Source organism: Pyrus communis, chromosome 2 (assembly GCF_041283825.1).
Source record: "Pyrus communis isolate YQ-2024b chromosome 2, ASM4128382v1, whole genome shotgun sequence".
NCBI classification, from domain to species: domain Eukaryota; kingdom Viridiplantae; phylum Streptophyta; class Magnoliopsida; order Rosales; family Rosaceae; genus Pyrus; species Pyrus communis.
Genome location: NC_142566.1, coordinates 9,450,823 through 9,471,955, shown reverse-complemented (window position 1 = coordinate 9,471,955; position 21,133 = coordinate 9,450,823). Strand labels below are relative to the sequence as shown.

Here is a 21,133-nt window from a genome sequence, read left to right as displayed (position 1 = left end):
CTCAAGGCATCTGCAATCTGCCCCAATTGTGTCTCCATTTTGGTTAGAGCCGCCGAATGTTGTTGGAGAGTGCTATTGGTGGTTTGTTGGAATTGCAAGGTATTTTGGGCTAACAATTTAACCGTATCCTCAAGAGTAGGTTTTGGTTGGAAGTTTTGGAATTGATTGTTGTTCTTCCACGAAAGATTGGGATGATCTCTCCAACTTGGGTTATATGTATTGGAATACACATCATTCCTTGGCCTTTGATTGTAAGAATTCATGAGGTTCACTTGCTCTTGGACATACTCGGGGTAAGCCTCCCTAGATGGACATTGATGAGTAAGGTGGCTTGGTATGTTGCAAATGGCACACACTTCACTTGCTTTTGGCACCATGTTGAGCACGGATTCAAGCTTCTTTTCTAGGTTAGCTACCTGCAAAGAAAGATCATGATTAGAGCTTGTTTCATATACTCCAACTCTCTTACCCCTTACATCTTTGTGTTGAGCATTAGATCCCAACATCTCATAAATGTTATATGACTCTTGAGCATTCTTTTTCTTCAAAGCTCCACCTGCTGCATTATCAACAGTTGATTGACATGTTTGGGTTAGTCCATCATAGAAAATTTGCATTTGTAAGTGAAGAGGTAACCCATGGTATGGACATTGTAACAAAAGGCCTTTAAAGCGCTCCCAACACTCATTGAAAGGTTCTCCATCATCTTGTTTGAAGTTGAAGATTTGTCCCCTTAATGTGGCTGTCTTTTGAGTGGAAAAGAACTTTTCCAAAAACTTCTTAGCCACGGCATCCCATGTGGTGAGTGAACCAGGTACTAGAGTCATCAACCAACCCTTGGCCCTATCTTTCAAGGTGTAAGGGAACACTCTCATCCTCAGATTTGCTTCACTTACTCCCTGTAAAGGCAAACCACTCACAACATTGTAAAATTCTTTAATATGAGCTAAAGGATCTTCATTAGGTAAGCCATAAAAAGAAGGAAACATATGGAAATGTGAAGATTTAAGATCATAGTTTCTAGCTTCTGTGGGCAGCAAGATGCATGAAGGTGAATTTGGTATGATTGGTTGAGCAAAATCCTCCAAAGCTCGAAGATCATCTTGGTTGCCCGCCATCTCTTCTTCTCTTTCCCAATTAAAGTGCTCAGATCCTTCACTTGTTGGACTAGACGGTTTCCCTTCCTCTTCTTCACGGACAATGGAGGAACTTGTTGGCACAAAGCTTTCCAAAGTGTTGCCCTTTAACCGTTCAATTCTTTGGCCTAATTCAGCAAGTCTATTTGACATATACTACCTGAAACAAGATAAAACAAGTTTGAATAAAAATCAGAAATCTACTTAAAATGAAAAGAACAATGTTTAATATCAAAACAAGCAATTATAAGGGACTGAAATCAGTCCCCGGCAACGGCGCCATTTTGATTGATGTTTTCCTTCTTCGTGCTAGAATATGTTTAGTATAATGGCACAAGTAAGGGTGTCGAATCCACAGGGACTAATTGGACCTATACAACTACTTGTTTTGCAAGAACTCTATAAGAGAAATAAAACTAATCAACTTAGGCAGATTTGTTGTTGTAAATTGAAAGCACAAGAAAATGAAGTAGACACAAATAAATGAATCAACAATTAATAAAATGAGATAGCACAAATGGAGATGATGCTAGGGATTCGGTTTCACCATTGCTAAGCCAAGTCCATGCTTGTTAAGTCAGATTATACTCATCCATCTACCTATTTCTTGGGTTTGTTTCACTTAGATATGATCAACCATATGATGTGTGGATTTGATCAAATGTTCCTAATCATGAACCTAAGTGTGATGTGCAACTTTGGTCCCTAATCAAGAACATGATACGCACAAGAAACTTTCATAAAACCAAAGGAAACACTCGGCAGGTTGTTTGCAAAGCATTCCCTTCATTCATTCACATATCCACCAAGAGTATGCATGATGTGTGCTTTACTCTTGACTAAACAACCTGTGGTTAAATCAAATGGTGATCAAACATTAAAATCAACACACAAAGTCACAATTAAATCAGAGAATGAAACAAGAAATAGATGGATCAACTGAGCATTCTGAAATAACTACATGGCAATCTTGCAAGGCTACATCGAATCCCTAGAAAGAAATTAGTTACACTTCATGTTTACAGAATGTTTGATATAAAAATATACAACATGAATGAACATAGAATTAAGGAGAAAGAACCCTTGAAGCAAAACTGATGTCGAAATCCCTTAAGAGTTGCCTTCGGTGTGGTGCTCCAAGTGTGTTGTAAATGAAGGTGGAGCGGCTAAGGTTGAATGGTTTCTGCGAATGGGAGAGTGTATGGAATGGAATGAAGCCGAGAAGAGATTGTGTAGAAATGGAAGGGGATTTGCGGCAAAGGGGATGTGTTTGTGGTATCTTGTGTATGAAAATGAGATGTGTTTAGGTAATGGGAATGCAAGGGTATTTATAGGAAGAGTGGAGGTGTATATGGCTGTTTGTTTAAGGTGTTTGTGTGGAGGAATGATGGAAAAACAGCTAGGAGTGAAAGCTGGAATTGCATGTGAAGATGCTGGAATTTCAATGTGAAGTGCACGGCATGGGTGTTTTGGTGCATGTGTTGGCTGTTTTGTTTGTTGGTTAAAGCTTGTGTTTGCATGTGAATGTTGTTTGTGTGAAGTGTGTGTGAATGCATGTGGATTAAAGAGTGAATGGTGGCTGAAATAATGATGGAAAACAGCTAGGAGAAGTATGGAATGCATGTGAAATGTAAAGGGAAAAGTTGGAAATGGCTAGGAAGGTCACAACATAGACTTCTTTGGTGCAGAAATGGGTGTTGTTTGCATGTGAATTGAAGTTAGGGTGAATGATGATGAATGGATGTGGATTAAAGAATGAATGGTGGTGTAATGATGAAGTGTGATGGCTGAAAATGGCAAGGGAAATGCATGTGTTTGCACGGCAAAGAGGGAATGTTGGTGTTTTTGTGTTGGTTTGAATGGTTTAATTAATGGGAGTGCATGTTTGAATGATTAAAGTGCATGTGGGTGAATATGTGGCTGATTTATGAAAGGAATGCATGTGTTGATGAAGTGGAATGACAACTAGGTTATGAGGGGAATGCATGTGATGCATGGCAAGGTTTTAGAATGGGCTTAAAATAGGGTTGTTTTTTATGGAATGGATGGTTCTTTGCATGGCTATAAGGGAGAGAATAAGAGAGAATGGGCTAGGCCCTTTGTTGTATGTCCTAAATTGCATAAATGGCCTTCAATTTCGTCCATCCTTTTGGCTCCATGGATAAGCTATCCAATCCATGCCCAAAAATGCTCCAAATAGCCTCAAAATGCACTTTCTTGCTCCCTAAGCCCTTAGAACCTGAAAACACACAAAAAAAGCATAAAGAACTAAAATAACTAAAGAAACATAATGTAAATGTACGAGAACAAGCCATTTAAGTCGCATGAATATGCTCCTATCAGCCTAGCCTAAAAAAAAAACCGACAAAAAAGGTGTTAGAAACAAAAAGCTAAACCAACAAAAAAAAAAAAAAAAAAAAAAAAACAAAAGAAATCACAAGAAAGAAGGTGAACACGACCATCAAACTGAGGAAGCCTAAACACTTTCTTCTTCTTATGACAGAAATTAACTTCGCTGTCATCCAGAGCACCTTTAAGCGGTCGCTTGTTCAAAACTTGTTGACGCTGCCGCAAACAAGTTCATCCTCATGCGAGTCAACCTCGTCACCCACCTCTTCAGAAGCATCCAAACGATGAGAAGACAAACATGGGTGTTGAAGAGCTAAAGCCGTAGGTCCATCTTGTAAAGGAGTTACACTCGCACAATCAAAAGGTACCAACTATGTAGGAACCGCAGAACAACCCTTTCTCGGCTCATTATTGAGTGAACGAGATGAATTGGCACCACTTACCATCCCCAAGTCTTCACAATGTACCTTTGACCACCAATCTACGTTGGCACTGGTCACTGGATTACTCTTGAACTCGTCCTTGGCTGGCAGGGTGATAGAAGCATTTGTGCATGAACGGGTACAAGACTCTCAATGCATATATACGGCTTCCAAGGATTCCGGCTGTGTGTTTTCCTTCAGCTTGCCTGGCACACGTTGGACAAAACCAAATTGCCTGCTGAAACAGTGAGGGCTATATGGCTGAACAATACATCGGTCTCCTTGCCCAAAGAAACATACCCCGAGTGAAGACTTGTAATATAATACAAGTCTGAGAAGCGAATGTGTGAATCATCTACAAGGCCTCGTCGCGCCGAGACAACCCTTGCTAAGTGATCCATTCTTAAACCTTCACAACTTCTAAACAATGCTTGCGCCTACAAATCATCAAAGCTCTTCATAGAAAGCACGCCACAGTACTTTGTCTAAAGCCAAAATAGCAATACTCAAGCCATTGTAAATATTGGCTAAAACCAAAATAGCAAGGTTGAAAGATTCACCTGCAGCCATCTTGCTAGCCACTTTGAAGACTTCGGGACGAATAAGGTTGACGTCGTCTTTGGGGAAAACAAAATTACAAAGCCAACGAGCTAAGAAAATGGCTAGGTAAGATTCTTCCACGTGCTCTGACGCTATGTCAAGATCCTTAAACGTTTTCAATTCGACAGGGGAACGGCGTCTGGCTAAACCATTGACACCTAACAAGTTTGAGTCTCCCTTTGGTTTAGTGGTCTTGTTGTTGCCACTTTTCTTCGAAGGCTTTTTGTACTTCATGGCATCCCAATACCAAAATCAGATTCATGAAAAAATCTTCACGCTTGACATACCCTGAGCCTCTTGGGAAAGCTTATGATACACCCAAAATAAATAACGGCAACTTGTAGGCAATCATCAGCTATTGCGATGAGAAAATTCCTCCACACTAGGAACCACCTTGTCATAAAACTTACCTTAAATCGGCAAGCCTCCTATCTTGTAGAGATCCTAAAGTGAAATCGACATCTCCCCTTGTGACGTGCGAAGTGTGTTGGTTGCTGAACACCAATGCTCAAAGAACGCATGAAGGACAGAATGATGGTGATCATAAGTAGACAAAGATGTGTACATAGCATGATAAAGGCCCACGTTGGTAAGTACATCTTTGGATCTGCTCAAGACATCTTCAAGCCAATCCTAATAAAACTCAACAAAGACGGCTTTTTCAGTAGTCAGCAAAGTACTATTCCAAGTCGTAGCTCCGCTACGAATGCGATCGCCAAGAAGCTTAAACGAAGCCGGTGAATTGTCACGACCATGGTGCGAAGGATTCAAGATAAGAATCCTCGACATACAGGCCTTCTTTTTTGTGTTTAGTCCACCAAAATCTATCTCTTCCCAAGATGCGTCAGAAGACCATGACTTGATGTGGATCAAATTGTCTTTTGAAGGAAGAACAATCGCCTTAGGGCCAGTCAATGGCACACAAAGCTTCAACGTCGTTCCCTTATCTTGCGAATTGATAGGAGCATATTTATGCGACTTTGTTATCTTATTTCTTTGCATTTATTTAGTTAATTTCTATTTATTGTAGTAATTTAAGTTATTTTCGTATTATTGTTGGTCCAATCGGTAAAGATGACAATAAATGGCAAAATGGAGCAATTTGGAGCAGTTTTGGACTTGGATTGGATACCAGGCGTGGATAACATATAAGTTGGACATTTTTTGTGTTTAAATGGTGCTAGATATGTGCTAAAATCTGGAGAAATTAAAGTTGAGGCAAGGAATTAGACAAGAAAGAGGAATCTTAGTTGGAGAGGAACATTATCTTATCTTATCTTATCCAACCTTATCTTATCTTATCCAATCTTATCTCCAACTGCAAAGAGGAATCCTAATCACATTCCAAGACTCTCTACTTGATTTTTAGAGTCCTAAAATAATTCAAAATGCCAAAACCTTTTCCTCCTTGGATTCAGCCATTCCCCCTATATATATGAAATTCCTGCAAAGATTTAGAGGGTGCCATGCTTGCCATTCATCCATTGAAGTTGTTGGAATTTTTAGAGTTTTTCTATCTTTGTTTTAAGTTTCAATGTTTATTTTAGATTGTTTTTCAGTTATGATGAACATAAGTAAATAAGTTTCTTTTTAGCTAGAGGTGAATTCGATGCCATGATCATATGCTTTATATAAATTGATTACATCCAGTTATTGTTTCATACAACATGAATGTGATTTACTTATCTGCTTTATAGAGAACTTTTTCTTGTATGTTTATTAAGGATGCATACTTAGTTTGCATGCAAGAATTTGATGCTAGAATACAAGGGAATTTCACCTAATCATTATGAACTTATATTTGTAAGTAGTAAAAGTCACTAGTCATGATTGAATTAAGTAAATTCTTGGCAGGAGTATCATGCTTTTCATATTTATGAATGCTTTGTCAATGCTTATGATTTTCACAGAACTTAATGATCTTTGAGATGTATCTCTATCATGCTTTTCATAGTTAGAGAACTTGAGAAGAATAATTTGTTTGCATTGCTGAGTCCAATTCAATGAACTTAGGAAAATCTGAGAGTTAATTAGTGTTGTTCACAATTAATTTGGGGCATTGTCATTCATGGTTTATAGGAAGAATAACTGGAAATCGATTTGTATGCATATGTTTCATGTGTGGAGAAGAATCATTTAGTTATCCCTTCATCCAAATTTCATTCACAACTTAATTTACTTGCAGCCATTTACTTTTGTTTTAATTAAATTCGTCCAAAATCCCCCTCATTCATTGTTTTGTTGTTAGTTTAACTTAGTTTTCAGTTTTATAAGTTTAATTCGTGCTAATTAGCATCCCTTCTAATCCCCGGAATAGAACGATCCCTACTTACTCGTACTACGATTGCATAATTTATAGGGTTTAATTTGTGTGTTAGTTTCTACCACATCATGAATTGCCTTCCTTCACAAGAATGGTGATGGTATTGCTCTTAAAGAACTTAAAAAATACCGTGGCTGTAACAAAACAAACAAGGCAACATAAGCACAAGGTGGGACGGCAAGAAAAAAACAAAGAAAAAAAAAATTGCTTTGCTAAAGCAAAAGACATGGGAGACAAATCTCGTTAATGTTGAAGGATGATGATGACAAAGGCATAACAATGAAAAGAAATCAGCCACAAAAGCTCGAAGGGCACGGCGAAAATGACAGGTACAAGACGATCCTTCAACGCACGCTACAGTAGCAAAGAAAACCAAAATGCTACGCAATTGCACACTGCAAACCCGCAACGATTACGCAATTAGTTTCTTGCACTACACGACAAAGAGGGTAGCTGCAAGACAGTCCTTCAACACACGCTACAATAGCAATGGAAACCAAAATGCTACACAATCGCATTACGCAACCCCACGGTGATTACACAAGCAGCTTTTTGCACTGTAAGGCAACGTCACCACCGAGGGAAAATTGCGACCAAAAGGTACTACACAGTGCAAACCTACTGCAATCTTTTGCATAGCACCACACAGTAAAAAGTGATGCACTGGAACAAGCTCCAAGCAAGCAGACCACGACAAACACAATAGCAAAAACCCACAACAAAGCACAGTAGCAAGCACACAGCAAGGGTAGGAATTGTGAAAAAAAATACAAACCCAATTGTCCTATAAATAGGGGTCAATTGCTTCCTAATGCTATAAGGGAAATGAATACCCAAATTGCAAAAGGAAAATCAAAACAAGGAAGCACATTCCAACCAAAAGAAGGAAGCAAATTCCAAGCAAAAAATGTCAAGTTTCAGCCAATTTGCACAAGCAGGACGTTTTTGGTGATAATTCAACTTTTTGGAGGAATTTTGATGCAAGGCCAATTGGAGAAGGAAGCCAAAAGGCTGATGATATGTATCCAAATTTCATAATTTTCCCTAAAGCCAAATGTTCTAGTTTTTCCTAGTGGTGTGCAATATATGCCTGAAAAGACAAGAGATAAAGCTACATTTCCCATATTTTTACAGAATTTTCCAGAAGAGAAATTGAACTCAAACTTGGCCTGCAAGTCAGATGATGTGTTTCCCAAACCAACAAGGGAAATACATGGTGTTTTTGCAACAAAAATAAGCAAAGAAAAGAAAAGGATAAAAATAAATAAATAAGGAAAGGGCTTTAAAATTTCCAAAACATCAAAGGAAAGTACCTTTCCTTGCCAAAATACAAAAAGAAATCCCTCTAAGGCAAGGACAAGCCTTCAAGTTTCCCAAAACAAGGAAAAGAGGAAAGGAAAAAAATGAAAAGAGGAAAGGAAAAAAATGAAAATCCTGCTTACCCAAGGACAAGCATTAAAGCTTTCCAACACCTTGAAGGAAATCACCAAACTTTCCAACACTTTGAAGGAAATTACCCTCATTACCAAAATTGAAGGAGGTTCCTACCTAAGGAAGGAAAAACTTTCTTTTTTTTTTCCTTACAACCGCTAGGAAAAATTCAAAATACACCAAATTTGTTTTGTCAAAAGTTATGGAAAATCAATACCACAAAAAGTATATGCCGATTTATCCATTTCCAAAATTTCTTTCAAGATCAAGCCTCTATGGCCAGAAAAAAAAATTCATTTCTTTTAAGATCAAGCCCTTACAGCCCTTGAAGGAAAAATTTCATTTCTTTCAAGAAAGCATCTACTGCCCTTGAAGAAAAATAGCATTTTCATTCAAGACCAAGCCTCAAATAGCCCTTGAAGAAATATTTCGTTCAAGAAATATGCCTCAACCGGCCTTGATGAAATTCATCATGTCAATTCAAGAAATACGCCTTTATGGCCTTTGAAGAAGCAAACTAATTCAAGATCAAGTCTCGACGACTCTTGAGTTGGAACATTCACATTGCAGGACTTCAAAACACATTTCCTACATGTGACAAGCACATGCCTACAATGCGCCTTGAAGTGGGGGCATTTGTAGACATGTAAATTTCATTGCATACAAAAGGTGCATCACAAAGCCCCACGTGGCAAATGACCTATCACAAATAGACAAGTCATGAATGACATGTGGCACAAATCAAGTAAAGGAAGTGTAAAACATTCCCAAAATTCGGCAAAAGGGAGAAAAATCCCCCTTAAAATCGGCAAGGGACCCAAAATCTCTCAAAACCAGACAGAAAGCCAAATCATCTTCACAAAATAAGCAAGAATTAAAGATTTCTCACAAATAGGCAACATGGCTTATAAATTTCAGCCAATATGAGGAAGGTGGTTGAAATTAAGACATAAAACATACCTAAATTCTCCCATGGACGAATCAAGACACAGATCAAGGCCAAATCCATCCAAAGGCATGGCTTTGGAAGTCTATAAATACAAGGACCCAAGACACACAAAGGGTCGAAAATTACACATTGAGAAGAACCTCTGCACAAATCTTTGAAGACTAATACGTTGCTAAAGCTTTCTTCGAATAATGTATAACCAAAGCCAAAGCTTTCTTTCAAGCAAAGTCGAAGCACTCGCTTGAAGAATCAACAAGCACTTGTGCCGATTCCTTCAAGACTTTGTTGCAAGCTCAAAACCTGTAACGACGTTCGTTTCAAGATCAAGTTGCCAAAACACTTGAATCAATGAAATCCTGCATCAACATCACCCTTTGCCACAACTTTGAGGTGAAGACCACCCAAGCATCGTTTCAAGCTCAAAACTTGAAACAATTGTTCAATTGTTCTTCCGAAATCAAGTCATCGCGACCCTTGAATCAACAATCTTAGCATCTACATCAAATTTGAAGACTGAATCAGAGCAAAATTGTAAACAGAGATTGTAACCTACTAATTCAAATCAATACAAATCTACTTTGTACATGTGTTCTCGTTTCATTCGTTACAAAATTTTCTTGTTTGCAACTTTTATTGAACAACATAATCACCCTCGTAAAGAAAGAATATGCCCATATGCTACCATCCTAACGAAAAATCACAGCCTCACAAGCCACTAAAGTAGATTTGGCTGAAGAATTGAGGATTCCACTTAGGTTGGCTTATGAGTTAATAAGCAACCAAGCAGGTGGAAGATAATCTTTGGGATATATTAAGCAGGACCAAAAGAATTTCCAATTGTGAAGCAAAAGAAAATGGCATATGGAGAAGTTGGAGTCATGCTACAATACTTTTCCAAACAAATATCGGAAAACCTATCATTCTTTTATGAGCGACACTTGAACAAAGAGGATCAAATAGCAAACATGTTTTGGGCAGACCCAAAAATGATAATTGATTATAGATTTTGGAGATGTTGTAAGTTTTGATACAACTTATAAAGTCAATGAGTTGGATCGACCATTTGCAATGTTTGTTGGCTTTGTATTTAGAGTAGCCTTAATGTATGACAAGACCGCTGCTTCATATAGTTAGTTATCTAAGAAATTTTTGAAGGCAATATCTAGCAGGGCTCCAAGAATTATTTTTATCGATCAAGATCCTACGATAGCTAAGGCCATTTTAGAAGGGATGCCTCAAACTTACCATAGACTTTGTTTATGGCATCTGATGCAGGATGCTTGTAAGAGTATGAATGCTCAGTTCAAAGGTGAAGGAAGGAGTTCACAATGCTTTGAACGTTTTTTTACCAAATTGAGGAGAAAGATGAGTTTTTAGCTGCTTGGAATTGTATGTTTGATGAGTATGATGCACATAAGAATGGCTAGTTAGCCACTACTTCTAAGATTAGAAAGAAATGGGCTTACGCATGTGTGAGGTCGGCATGGTTGACAGGAATACGAAGCACACAAATTAGTGAAAGTTTTAATGCAACATTGAAAAATTATTTGAAGTCAGGTCTCAATATTGTTCAATTTTTCACAAACATTGTGAGGGTTCTTATTGATACTAGGTACAAGGAATGGGAAGCGGAGTATGACCTACAATTCAGAATTGTGCATGTCAAATTTGACATCAAAATGTTGCAATAAGCTAGAGAAGTCTACATGAAAGTCATATCCAAATTGTTTCAAGATTAGCTTGAACAATCTATTGAATTGTCAATAACTAATTGTGTTGCTAAGGGTGATATCTTTGTATACACGGTTGAACTAGATGATAAGTCTAAGAAGCGTAAGGTGAAAAGGGAAGGATCTACTGTTTCTTATAACTGTAGGCTATTAGAGATGAAAGGTATTATGTGTAGTCATGCTATTAAAGTTCTTAGAGAAGTCATGCTTATCAAAGAAATTCTTGAATAATATATATTGAACAGGTGGAGAAAGAAGCAAAAGTTGAGAGTGTGGTGGACATGTGTGCATGAGATTCAAGTAGAGCCTAAATTGCATCACGGTTCCAGATATAGGTCCTTGTGTTATGTATGCACTAGATTATCAACAAGAACATCTGAGAATGAAAAGGCATAGGAACTACTGAATGAACAAGCAAATAAATTGTCAAAAATGGTTGAAGACCTATTGCTTCTGGAAGTGACTGATGATGCACATGAGAAAAGGCATACCAATTGTAATAGCTAGATGGCCAGTTGCTTGGAGAATGTTGATCTTGTCATTCCAAAAGGGCTTAAGAAGAAAGAGGTGTCTCATCAATACCAATGCTACTGATCTATTACTTTTTCGAGTGAAAACATTCCACAAATATGAATTTGCTTTGAACTTATGTCTATTTATAAAAGTATTTCATTGATTCAATTAACCAAAAACAGAGCATTTTGTACAAATCCCTTCATGAATTAGTGTAGACAGGAAAAATATGAATAACCTACATTCACTAAATTCTTGTGCTGCATCTTCGTAAATCAACAACCAAACACCCTTAAGGAAAAATCTAAACTTCAAGGGGTCCATGCCAGACTCTTCTATGCACCGTTTCCCTCTCTCTCTCCATCTTCGTCAAAGGCAAAGATCCCACAATGGTGATCATCCTGCAAGGCTCAGATGATGATTTTGTTTTCTTCAGAATTTTTGGAGAAAGGAGACGAAATGAAAATGGGTATGCATAGAAACTCGTGAAGCAACGAAGAGGAAATTGGATGGCAACATCTTTTGGTTAGTTGGAGAAAAGAGCCAGAGGAGAGTGGAAGGTTTCAGAGGAAAAAAACATGGCGCTGGAGTGAATTGAAAATGCGCTCGAGGAGAGTAAAAAGGAGCTGAACATGACCTTGTTTTGCGTGAAATTTTTTTAACATTTAAATTCACTTTCTGGTGGCAGGATGAAATTGGAAGGTTGACATCTTCTGATCAGTTGGATCTGCATGCTGGGATCCTAATCCCTTTTTTCTTCTCTTGAATCCCACAAACAATACAATTTTATTGATTCTAATTACCAAAAAATTTAATTTCTGTCTCTTCCTAGCTAAGTATGGATCATTACTGTTTATAAAATTAAGATATATACTAATTTAGCTAGCATGTTGGACTTAGGTGTTTCCATTTTTCAAAATTTTTTTTTGAACAAATAGTATTATTTACGTCAAGAAGGAGGTGTGATTAATCTTACCGTAAATTAGCAATAATATGGTTAAAATTCATTTTTAGCGAGAATCAAATTTAAAATTTTTTACTTGTGAAGAAGAATCTTATTAGGCCGTAGTACTAATTAACTTTTTTTTTTTTTTTTTTAATTAAAATAGCTCAAAAACTTCATTCAGCAGGCGGTTGGATTTGCTCCTTTTCATCCCAGCCATTTTTCTCATTATAAAAGAAGGAACCTTATATTTTTTTTTTATTTCAAGTGAGAATATGAGATTGTGAGCGACGAACGAGACACGTCCAACTCTGTAAGACTCTGTACGTTATGGCCACAGCTACCTCCCAATAGGAGGAAGAAGTGGCGGCGGAACTGGAAGCCGTACAATCAGTCTACGGGGGCGACTGAGTGGTTCTCCAATCCTACCCTCCCCATCTCCACCTCCATATCAAACCTCGCACCGCCTATGTTGCTTCACAACAGGTCCTTCCCCACATACTCTTTACTGCTTGCTTCTTTCTTATCACTCTCTTTCAAATTTTGGATTGAATTCTGTTTGGTTGCTGAGAAAGTCTGGGAAAATCTGATGAAAGAAACAAAAGAGCACTTTTTTTTGTATTTTATGCTTTCTGAAAGTTTCTCAGCTGCCGAACAGCGATTTGCGATTCAATTTGTTTGATTGCGTAGTTTGTTAGCGTAGAGGTCGAGCTGGTGGAGCAAAAGTTTAGTTTTTTATTGCAAAGCTGCAATCTTTTCCTTCTTTGTTTTTGCTTCAATGGTGAAAATCTCTTATTACTTGTAGTTTGTGGAAGCTGTCATGGGAATTCGAGCAGATTCTCAGGTGAAGATTAATATGAAAATAATATTCTTTATGCATTCATCATTTGCTATAGGCTTGGTTTAATCTCTTATCTTTTCAGTTTCCTACCGAGTTTTCTGTTTTTGGTTCTCTCTTCTGTGGTAGTATCTGAATGAACTGCCACATATTGATCTTATAGATTCAAAGGGTCTTGATTTTCAAAGGCAAAAACATCTAACAAATTCGATAAGGGACAGAGCATGGGAACTCTCGTCTTGTTTAATGCTTGTGGTAATTTGTGAGTTAATTGCTGCTCTAGCCAACTTCGCAAAAACTGTTTGACATACGAATACATTGCTCCTTTGTGACACTGTCAAAAAGTTTAGATAAACTCTGCACATTATGTAGCTCCTGCAATCTGCATGCTCATGAGTGTTTAAATATCGGTCTTATGGTAGCTCGTGGTTTTTATCCCTTCCCGGTGTAGAGATATATTCACCATTTGTGGACACTCCCGGACTTTCATATTCAGGAGACTGATACATTAAGATATGTGTTCAGGAAGCAGTGGAGAAGCTCTCTGTTATGAATCGCCCTGATGGAGACTGTCCATTGTGTTTGTATCCTTTGGTCCCAGAAGATGAGCAGAAAAATGCTTTGCCATTTATGAAGTTGATGTCTTGTTTCCATTGCTTCTCTAAATATGTATATATATATATATATATATTGGTGTTAGATTACATTTAAGGGTTTTGGTTTTAAATTTTGTTCTCCCTTTTTTGTTTTAAAATGTGGCCCTGAGTGCATTATTAGGTGGTGGAGTTGGCTTCAAAAAGAAGAAAAAAGAAATACCAGTGATTCATCAAGTGCACATCTGCATTGAGACGTGAGAAACCATAAAAATATACTTGAGTCACAGTTGTTTGGTAGTAGGTTGAATTCTAGAGCTTGAGGAGATCATTGGGCAATTTACTTCAACTTTATATGGGATTCTTGTAATACGGTTGGTTTTGCAAAGAGAAGAAGCCTTACCAAAAATAAAATGTACTTATAAAAGAGCATCAAGAGAATGTTTAATACAAAATACAAGCTTAAGAATATGTAAACATCAAGATATGGATAGAATAAGTTGAATGAGTCCATAGCTGTGTAATTGATTGGATGAACTTAGGTCCTGCATCTCAAAAATTAATGTCTGATCTAACAACTGACACATAAGTTCTTATCTTGGATCTGCATAAGAAAACATATAGTTGTAACAACCCACGTCCCTTAAAAGAAGGGGAAGAAGGTGGTGTGTGGACAGTATGCATTCTCATGTTGATGTTTCAAACTTTCAAAGTAGCATGATTCGTAAGGATTACTTGAGAATTGGGATAGGATATCTGGAAGAGGCTTATGGAAGGCTTTTGTATTTATTACTTATTACTTTGTTATTGTTACAGTTTACATTCATGACTGGCAAGATTTTTGTAATGTAGGCATAAGCTGAAGCATGGTCTTGATAAAAGTATGTGGGATCCCAGAATGCCCATGTAGGTAGGTGTTGAATTTTGGATTAGTTGATTGCTAATGAGTAATGAGTAGGTTCAGATCAGGGACAAATAGTTTCATTTGTGAATTGGATGCAGAGAAGGGATATGCTTATGTTAATTGGGTGATTGGGAATCAGTTGTGGCAATTTATACATTACTGTATTTGTACTGGTAGACTTTCTGCCTTTGTGAATGACTACCCTCCTGGTTTGTTTGGTTGCCCAAGCGGTCTCCACAAAGGAGTTCATCCTCTTTCAGTTCTGTTTATCTAGTCATGGTGGTGCTTAGCCGGTTGATCCATAGCGCACCTTAGAGGGTGGTTCTCTTATGGGTTTGATGTGGTCTCTAGTACTGCAAGATCTATTCAGATTTCACATGCGTAATTAAAAGATGATACGATTTTTTCAATTGTGCAGATTGGGAAAAATAATGTATTTGAGGTGTCTTATTTTATGAGTCAAAGATGTATTGGGTCTAAGGTTTAGATGGATAAGACTGAAATCTTCAAAAGAAAACTAGGCCTTTTAGCCAAAATACTTATGAGATTGTCATAACTCCTCATTTTGGTCCCTGAGATTTAAAATCGTTAGAAGTGGTCCTAGAAATTGTCAACCGTCCCATTTTGGTCCCTCAATGAAAAATCTCCGTTGAAATGAAGAAACCACTAGTTCAAAAGGGAGGGGTTAATTTGACAAAAATACTCTCTATTTAGCAGAGATTTCTCACAGAAGGACCAAAATGATTGACGGTTGACAATCTCATGGACCATTTCTGTTGGTTTTAAATCTCAGGGACCAAAGTGAGGAGTTGTGCCAATCTCATTGACCAGCATGCGGCCCTTGTCCTCTAGTGGAAGATACTCCTGGTACCTCAAAAACCTATGATACTCTACTTCTTCCTTTGCCTTATGTTCGTTCCCTTGGATAAAAAGCCTAAAATCTATTCCAGACTCCAGTTGCACGAGATATTTCTGATTTCTGCTGCTCGGGAGTGCAGAGTTAGCTCTCTGCTTCTTTATGTAAACAGGTTCGTTTTTGGTCTTTCATTTGAAATTCAAATATGGAAAGGATAGAGAAGTGTGTGGTAGGAAAGAAAACTTAAGGGGAACCTTAATGTTTTATCTAGGTTATCTATGTAATATGTCTGTTTTGGTTCCGGTCATGGAAAACTTTACGAGAGGCTTTCTTCAGGTGAGTTGGCTAACGAACCTGAATTTCACTTGGTTGGTTGAGATAACTTGTGTTTTCCTCACCAATTATTATGTGTAGACTGTAGAGGAATCAATTATGGACTTGTTTGTTGGCTTGTAAATATGGAAGTATTTTGGCGGCTGAAGCACACAGGAAGTGACGACGACTCATGTGTGGGCTTGTGGAGAAGTGTCTGAAAGGATTTGGAGGTTTATATAGAATATTTGGCCGGTATGCAAGGGAAGTGATATTGACTTTGCATCCAAGTTTGTTTCTGGTAGGATGCTTTGCATTGTATGGGATAAAATTGCCCTGATAGGGACTCTTTCAGTCAGATTGGGGGTACGGTTTAGTTGAATCTTGCTTTTGTTAGAAGTTCTAGTGAGCAGAGATTGAAATGGTTGATAGTTTCTTGGAAGCTCTACATGGTTTTAGAGTTGGTGGTGACTGGACGCTCTGAAATGCACTTAATGAAGTGTTTGATGTGCGCTCTTTTCGTTGAGATTTATTGGATAAAATCTGTTGTACTTTTGCATGGAAGCAGTTCTAGTGTGCAGATCCTTCGAGGGTGGTGTTTTCTTGTGGATAAGTTCTTCAAGGAGGATTCTTGCCTCAAAAACTTGAAAAAGAAAAACAGATTCAGATTTGTGTGGCCAACAGGATGAGGTTAGTGATGGAGCTTTGCAGCTTCGATTTCTATTATGTATGGGCAGTAGTATGGGAAATATATATATATATATATATATATATATATATATATATTATTTTTTTCTTTTTTAGTGGTATGGGAGATTTGTAAGACAGGAGAATCGGGTTACTGGTATTGTCCATTCTTAAAGTACCCAAAAACCGTCATGGCCCAAGTATTATAGTTTTCGCTTAGTTGTGGTAGGCGCATAGGTGGTGCCTTTGGTGGTGTGCATTTAAGGGTGTGCTTGTTGCATGCTTTTGTGTAGATTAAGGATAGCCCACTGTCCTCTTTTTTTATCCTATGATAGGTTTTCTTTCTTCTATTTTTTTTTTTTACTACTATTATTATTATTATTATTATTTAAATATTTATTTTAATATTCTGTCACGTATTTATGGGCCACGTCACCTGTGAAGCTCGCTTAGTAAACTTTATGGTTTTTAAGAAAATATAATTCCTAAATAATGATGATTTGTTGTTACAAAAATGTGGAGCTTTGGAAGAAAGTATGGGAAACTGCCCCGTCTGCCGTAAAGTTTTTGATACCCAGGACTTGGAGCACGTGCTTCACTTGGTTGATAATCACTCCTCTCAATTAGTATGGTATCCAACCACAAATTATATTTCTGCAGATGAATGTTTCGGCATTCTGGTATAGTGGAAACTGTTTTTTTCCTTTTCAAATCAATGTTTTAAATTTGTATTTAGTATTGAAGGGCAAATTTATCAGTTTCTGTTATGTCACTGCAATTCTACCCCGCCATTTAATCCATTATCAGAAAGTATGGTGCATGTATAATTGATAAAGGTTCTGTCGTTATTCATTCAGGTTGTGTCGAGTCATTTTACTTCATACTGATGCTGAACTCTCATTTTACTTCATACTGATGCTGAACTCTTACTTTGAAATGCATGAAGAACAGAAATATGATTTATGGCCATTTGAAAGTTCTGAATAATTGCATGTGTCCAGCTGAGGATGGTAGTAGAACGTGAATGTCCCAAGGCAAAATTTTGAGGCCTGATTGAAGTTACAGCAAGAAAACTGTGGTTTAATCGAACCTAAAAAAGATCTTGTCGTGTGCCTGGTATGGTACTTCCACCACCACCAGTCTCACCATTAGTCTTCGGGGCCGACAAAGAATCTACTAAGCAGCAACAAATCTCAATATGGTATCAGAGCAGTGATCATAATCGACTTGCTTCTAAGTAGTTTCTTGAGACATCTGTGAGCTTTTCCTAATTCTCTATCATGGCTGAAGAGAGTTCAGTGCATGGTGAAGAAGTTAGCTCACATGCTGCGCCATCTTCATTTCATTTAGATGTTGATGTCAACCCAAATCAACGTCTCAGTTCTGTCTTACTAAATGAGTTCAGTTATCTTCCCTGGGAGATAGCAGGCACTCTTGCCTTGGGAGGACGATCGAAATTTGGTTATGTTAATGGTGTTATTCCAGCGCTTGATGTGTCCTCATCAAATTACAATGATTGGTTGTGCAAGGACCAGTTGGTCATGTCATGGCTACTCAATTCTATGGATCGAAAGATTGCAGAAATTTTCAGCTATGCTGAATCCTTCTGCATGATTTGGAAAAATCTCAAAGAAATGTACGGGAATTAGAATAATGCAGCTTGAGTGTTTCAGTTAAAAAAGGATATTGCTGGTCTACAACAGGAAGGAAACTCATTTGTGCAGCACCTTGGTAAGTTAACCACCATGTGGAACGAGTTGAATGTCTATCGGCCACACACCATTGATGCTACTGTGCTGACCAAGAGAGCTGAGGAAGACAAAATATTTCAACTTCTTGTGAGTTTAAGTCCTGAATATGAAGATCTTAGGAGTCATGTCCTCATGAATCCTGATCTTCCCTCATTCTCAAGTGTGTGCGCCATGATTCAAAGGGAAGAAACTCACAGAAAAATCATGACTATGGAATTAAAGGCAAATATACCAGAAGCTAGGGTATATCTCTCTACCCACAGAACTAGTGAAGAGAGGGGCTACAAAGGAAAGAAACCTATTGTAAAATGTAGCTACTGTGATACTGGTGGACATACACGAGATCATTGTTGGATTCTACACCCTGAACTAAGGCCTAAGTTTTCTAGGGACAACAACAAGGGTTTCCCTAAGGGTTCACACAACTCATCCTACAAGGCAAATCATACCGCCACCACTCATTCCGAGGGAGTACAGAAGTTCACCTCCAATCCAGCCACCCTGATCAATGAATTTGCTGCATTCCTCCATAAGAAACAAGGTCATGGAGACAATGAAGGATCAACTAGTCAAGGTGACAAAAAATAAGGTGCTATACTCGGGCAGTTTGCTGGTTTTTTGGCTGAAAAAGAAGGTGTGACACAACAAGATATTCCAGGTATCGTACAATCCTTCTCAACTGCTCTTAAAGTAGGTAATGTGCATGATTATTGGATTATAGATTCAGGTGCTACTGATCATATGACTAACAAGTCTACAAATCTGCATAATTTTGAAAAACTCTCATGTCCATCTCAAGTGTCAGTTGCTAATGGCAAGGGTGCTATGGTTGTAGGGAGAGGGAAAACACATTTGATTTCTAGTAATGTCGAGTCTGAGGCTTTTTATGTTCCCTCATTCCTTTTTCAGCTCTTATCGGTTGGAAAAATCACAAACTTATTGAACTGTCTTGCTATTTTCTCCCCAAAAAATTGTGGTTTTTCAGGATATCACCACCAAGAAGATGATTGGTGAATGTTTTTTTCTTAAATGGTCTCTACTACCTTTCCAAGCATGTCCAAATTCCCAAGGTTTTCCAAGTCACTTCAAGCCTGGTTCAAGAACAACAACTTTGGCATTAATGACTTGCATATCCTTCTGATAAAGTTCTGTCTTTTTTGTTTCCAAACCTATGCAAAGTTACAAGTTCCTGTGATGTTTGTCACTTCTCTAAGTCCACTAGATTACGTTTCACTTTCTCCTTGTCTAGGGCTAGTAATCCTTTTGAAATCGTGCATTCTGATGTTTAGGGACCAGTCCTAGAGTCCTTTGACGGATACAAATATTTTGTAACTTTTGTAGATGATTTCACAAGGATCACTTGGTTGTATCTTTTGAAATTAAAAGTGAAGTGCTGGAAGTTTTTCAAGATTTTCATAGACTTGTAAACACACAATTTGCTTCAAACATTCATGTCTTACGATCAGATAATGGCTCCGAATATATGTCCCATAACATGTCTCACTATATAAGGACACATGGTATATTACATCAAACTAGTTGTGTTGGAACACCTCAACAAAACGGGGTAGCAGAAAGGAAGAATAGAGATTTACTTGAAAAAAACTAGAGCTCTTATGTTTCACTCGAATGTGCCTAAAATTTTTTGGTCCCAAGGTGTTCTTACTGCTACATATCTCATCAATAAATTTCCTAGTAAGATATTGAACTTTAAATCACCTTATGAGGTCTTGAAAGATAGATAGATCAATCTATCCCATTTGAGAGTTTTTGGATGTACATGCTTCGTTCACATTCAAGCACGAAATCGTGACAAACTAGATCCAAGGGTTGCCAAATGTTTTTTCCTAGGCTATTCATCCACTCAAAAGGGTTACAAATGCTACAATCCAACAACTAGGAAAATAGTTGTTTCAAGAAATGTGAAATTTGAAGAAACCATGCCTTACTTCACTTAACCTCTGGACTATTCTAGAGAGGGGGAGAATTTGCTTGATTTGTTACCAATACCATATCCAAGTGAAGAGGATACAACAGATATTTCAAGGGACCAGGTATTGAATGAGGTTAATTCTCGCAACTTGCAGATTCTCCACTTGTGGTCCCTGAAGAACCTATCTCATCAGAACCCTCAAGTAGTCCTTCCAACCAAGAAACTGCTCAATTGCCAGCAACTCAATCTCCCATAGTTCGTCAAAATCCTCCCTATGAGAGGAAACTTCCATCCAAGTTACATGATTATGTAACTTACAATGCCAGGTATCCTTCGACTTCTGCTATTAATTACAGCAAAGTTTCATCCTCCTTTGCTGCATTTCTCAGTGCAATTACTGAAACCTATGAACCACAAAGCTTTCAAGAATCAAATCTACACAGTGAGTGGAGAGCTGTTATGGCAGAAGAGCTTCAAACTCTTCATGAAAACAACACCTGGACTATAGTGAAACTTCCCAAAGGAAAGAAGGTTGTGGGAAGTCGTTGGTATGCAAGACCAAGTTTCATTTAGATGGCATGATTGAAAGCAACAAGGCTCGTTTGGTTGCTCGAGGATTTACTCAAACCCATGGAGTGGATTACAAGGAGACGTTTGCTCCTGTGGCAAAGATTGAACACTGTGAGGGTGCTGTTATCTGTTGCCATTAACAATGCATTGTTGGAAGTATGCCCACAAAGCCACTCATTTGATGTAATAGCTTTTTGGAATACTTAATGTATTAAACTTTTATATGTTTAATGGAGGGCAAAGCTTATTGTTAATCACTATTTATTGTATCTTGTGTTTAAGCAATAAGGGAA

At 37.8% G+C, this 21,133-nt stretch overlaps 2 protein-coding genes and 1 non-coding gene across 3 annotated transcripts; all 3 read left to right on the top strand.

Annotated features, from left to right (window-relative positions):
- Positions 1 to 633: 633 nt before the first annotated feature.
- On the top strand, positions 634 to 744 carry LOC148698549 (small nucleolar RNA R71). The gene has a single exon (XR_015960261.1). It is a non-coding gene; the product is annotated as a small nucleolar RNA R71 (small nucleolar RNA).
- Positions 745 to 12,602: 11,858 nt separating this feature from the next.
- On the top strand, positions 12,603 to 19,721 carry LOC137747946 (RWD domain-containing protein). The gene is given in 9 exon segments (XM_088684038.1): positions 12,603 to 12,882; positions 13,202 to 13,240; positions 13,364 to 13,507; positions 13,760 to 13,903; positions 14,001 to 14,106; positions 17,103 to 17,212; positions 17,538 to 17,694; positions 17,697 to 18,995; positions 19,323 to 19,721. Coding segments are annotated over 8 exon segments (987 nt in total). The 5' UTR covers positions 12,603 to 12,726; the 3' UTR covers positions 17,828 to 18,995; positions 19,323 to 19,721.
- LOC148698548 (uncharacterized) lies at positions 17,867 to 18,235 on the top strand. Its single transcript, XM_088678305.1, has one exon. The coding sequence runs from the start codon at positions 17,867 to 17,869 to the stop codon at positions 18,233 to 18,235; it is 369 nt and encodes a 122-aa protein (XP_088534431.1).
- Positions 19,722 to 21,133: the final 1,412 nt, after the last annotated feature.

What these genes read in the sequence shown, in the direction of transcription:
- LOC148698548 (XM_088678305.1), top strand. Translation starts at nt 17,867, where the DNA reads ATGGCTGAAGAGAGTTCAGTGCATGGTGAAGAAGTTAGCTCACATGCT.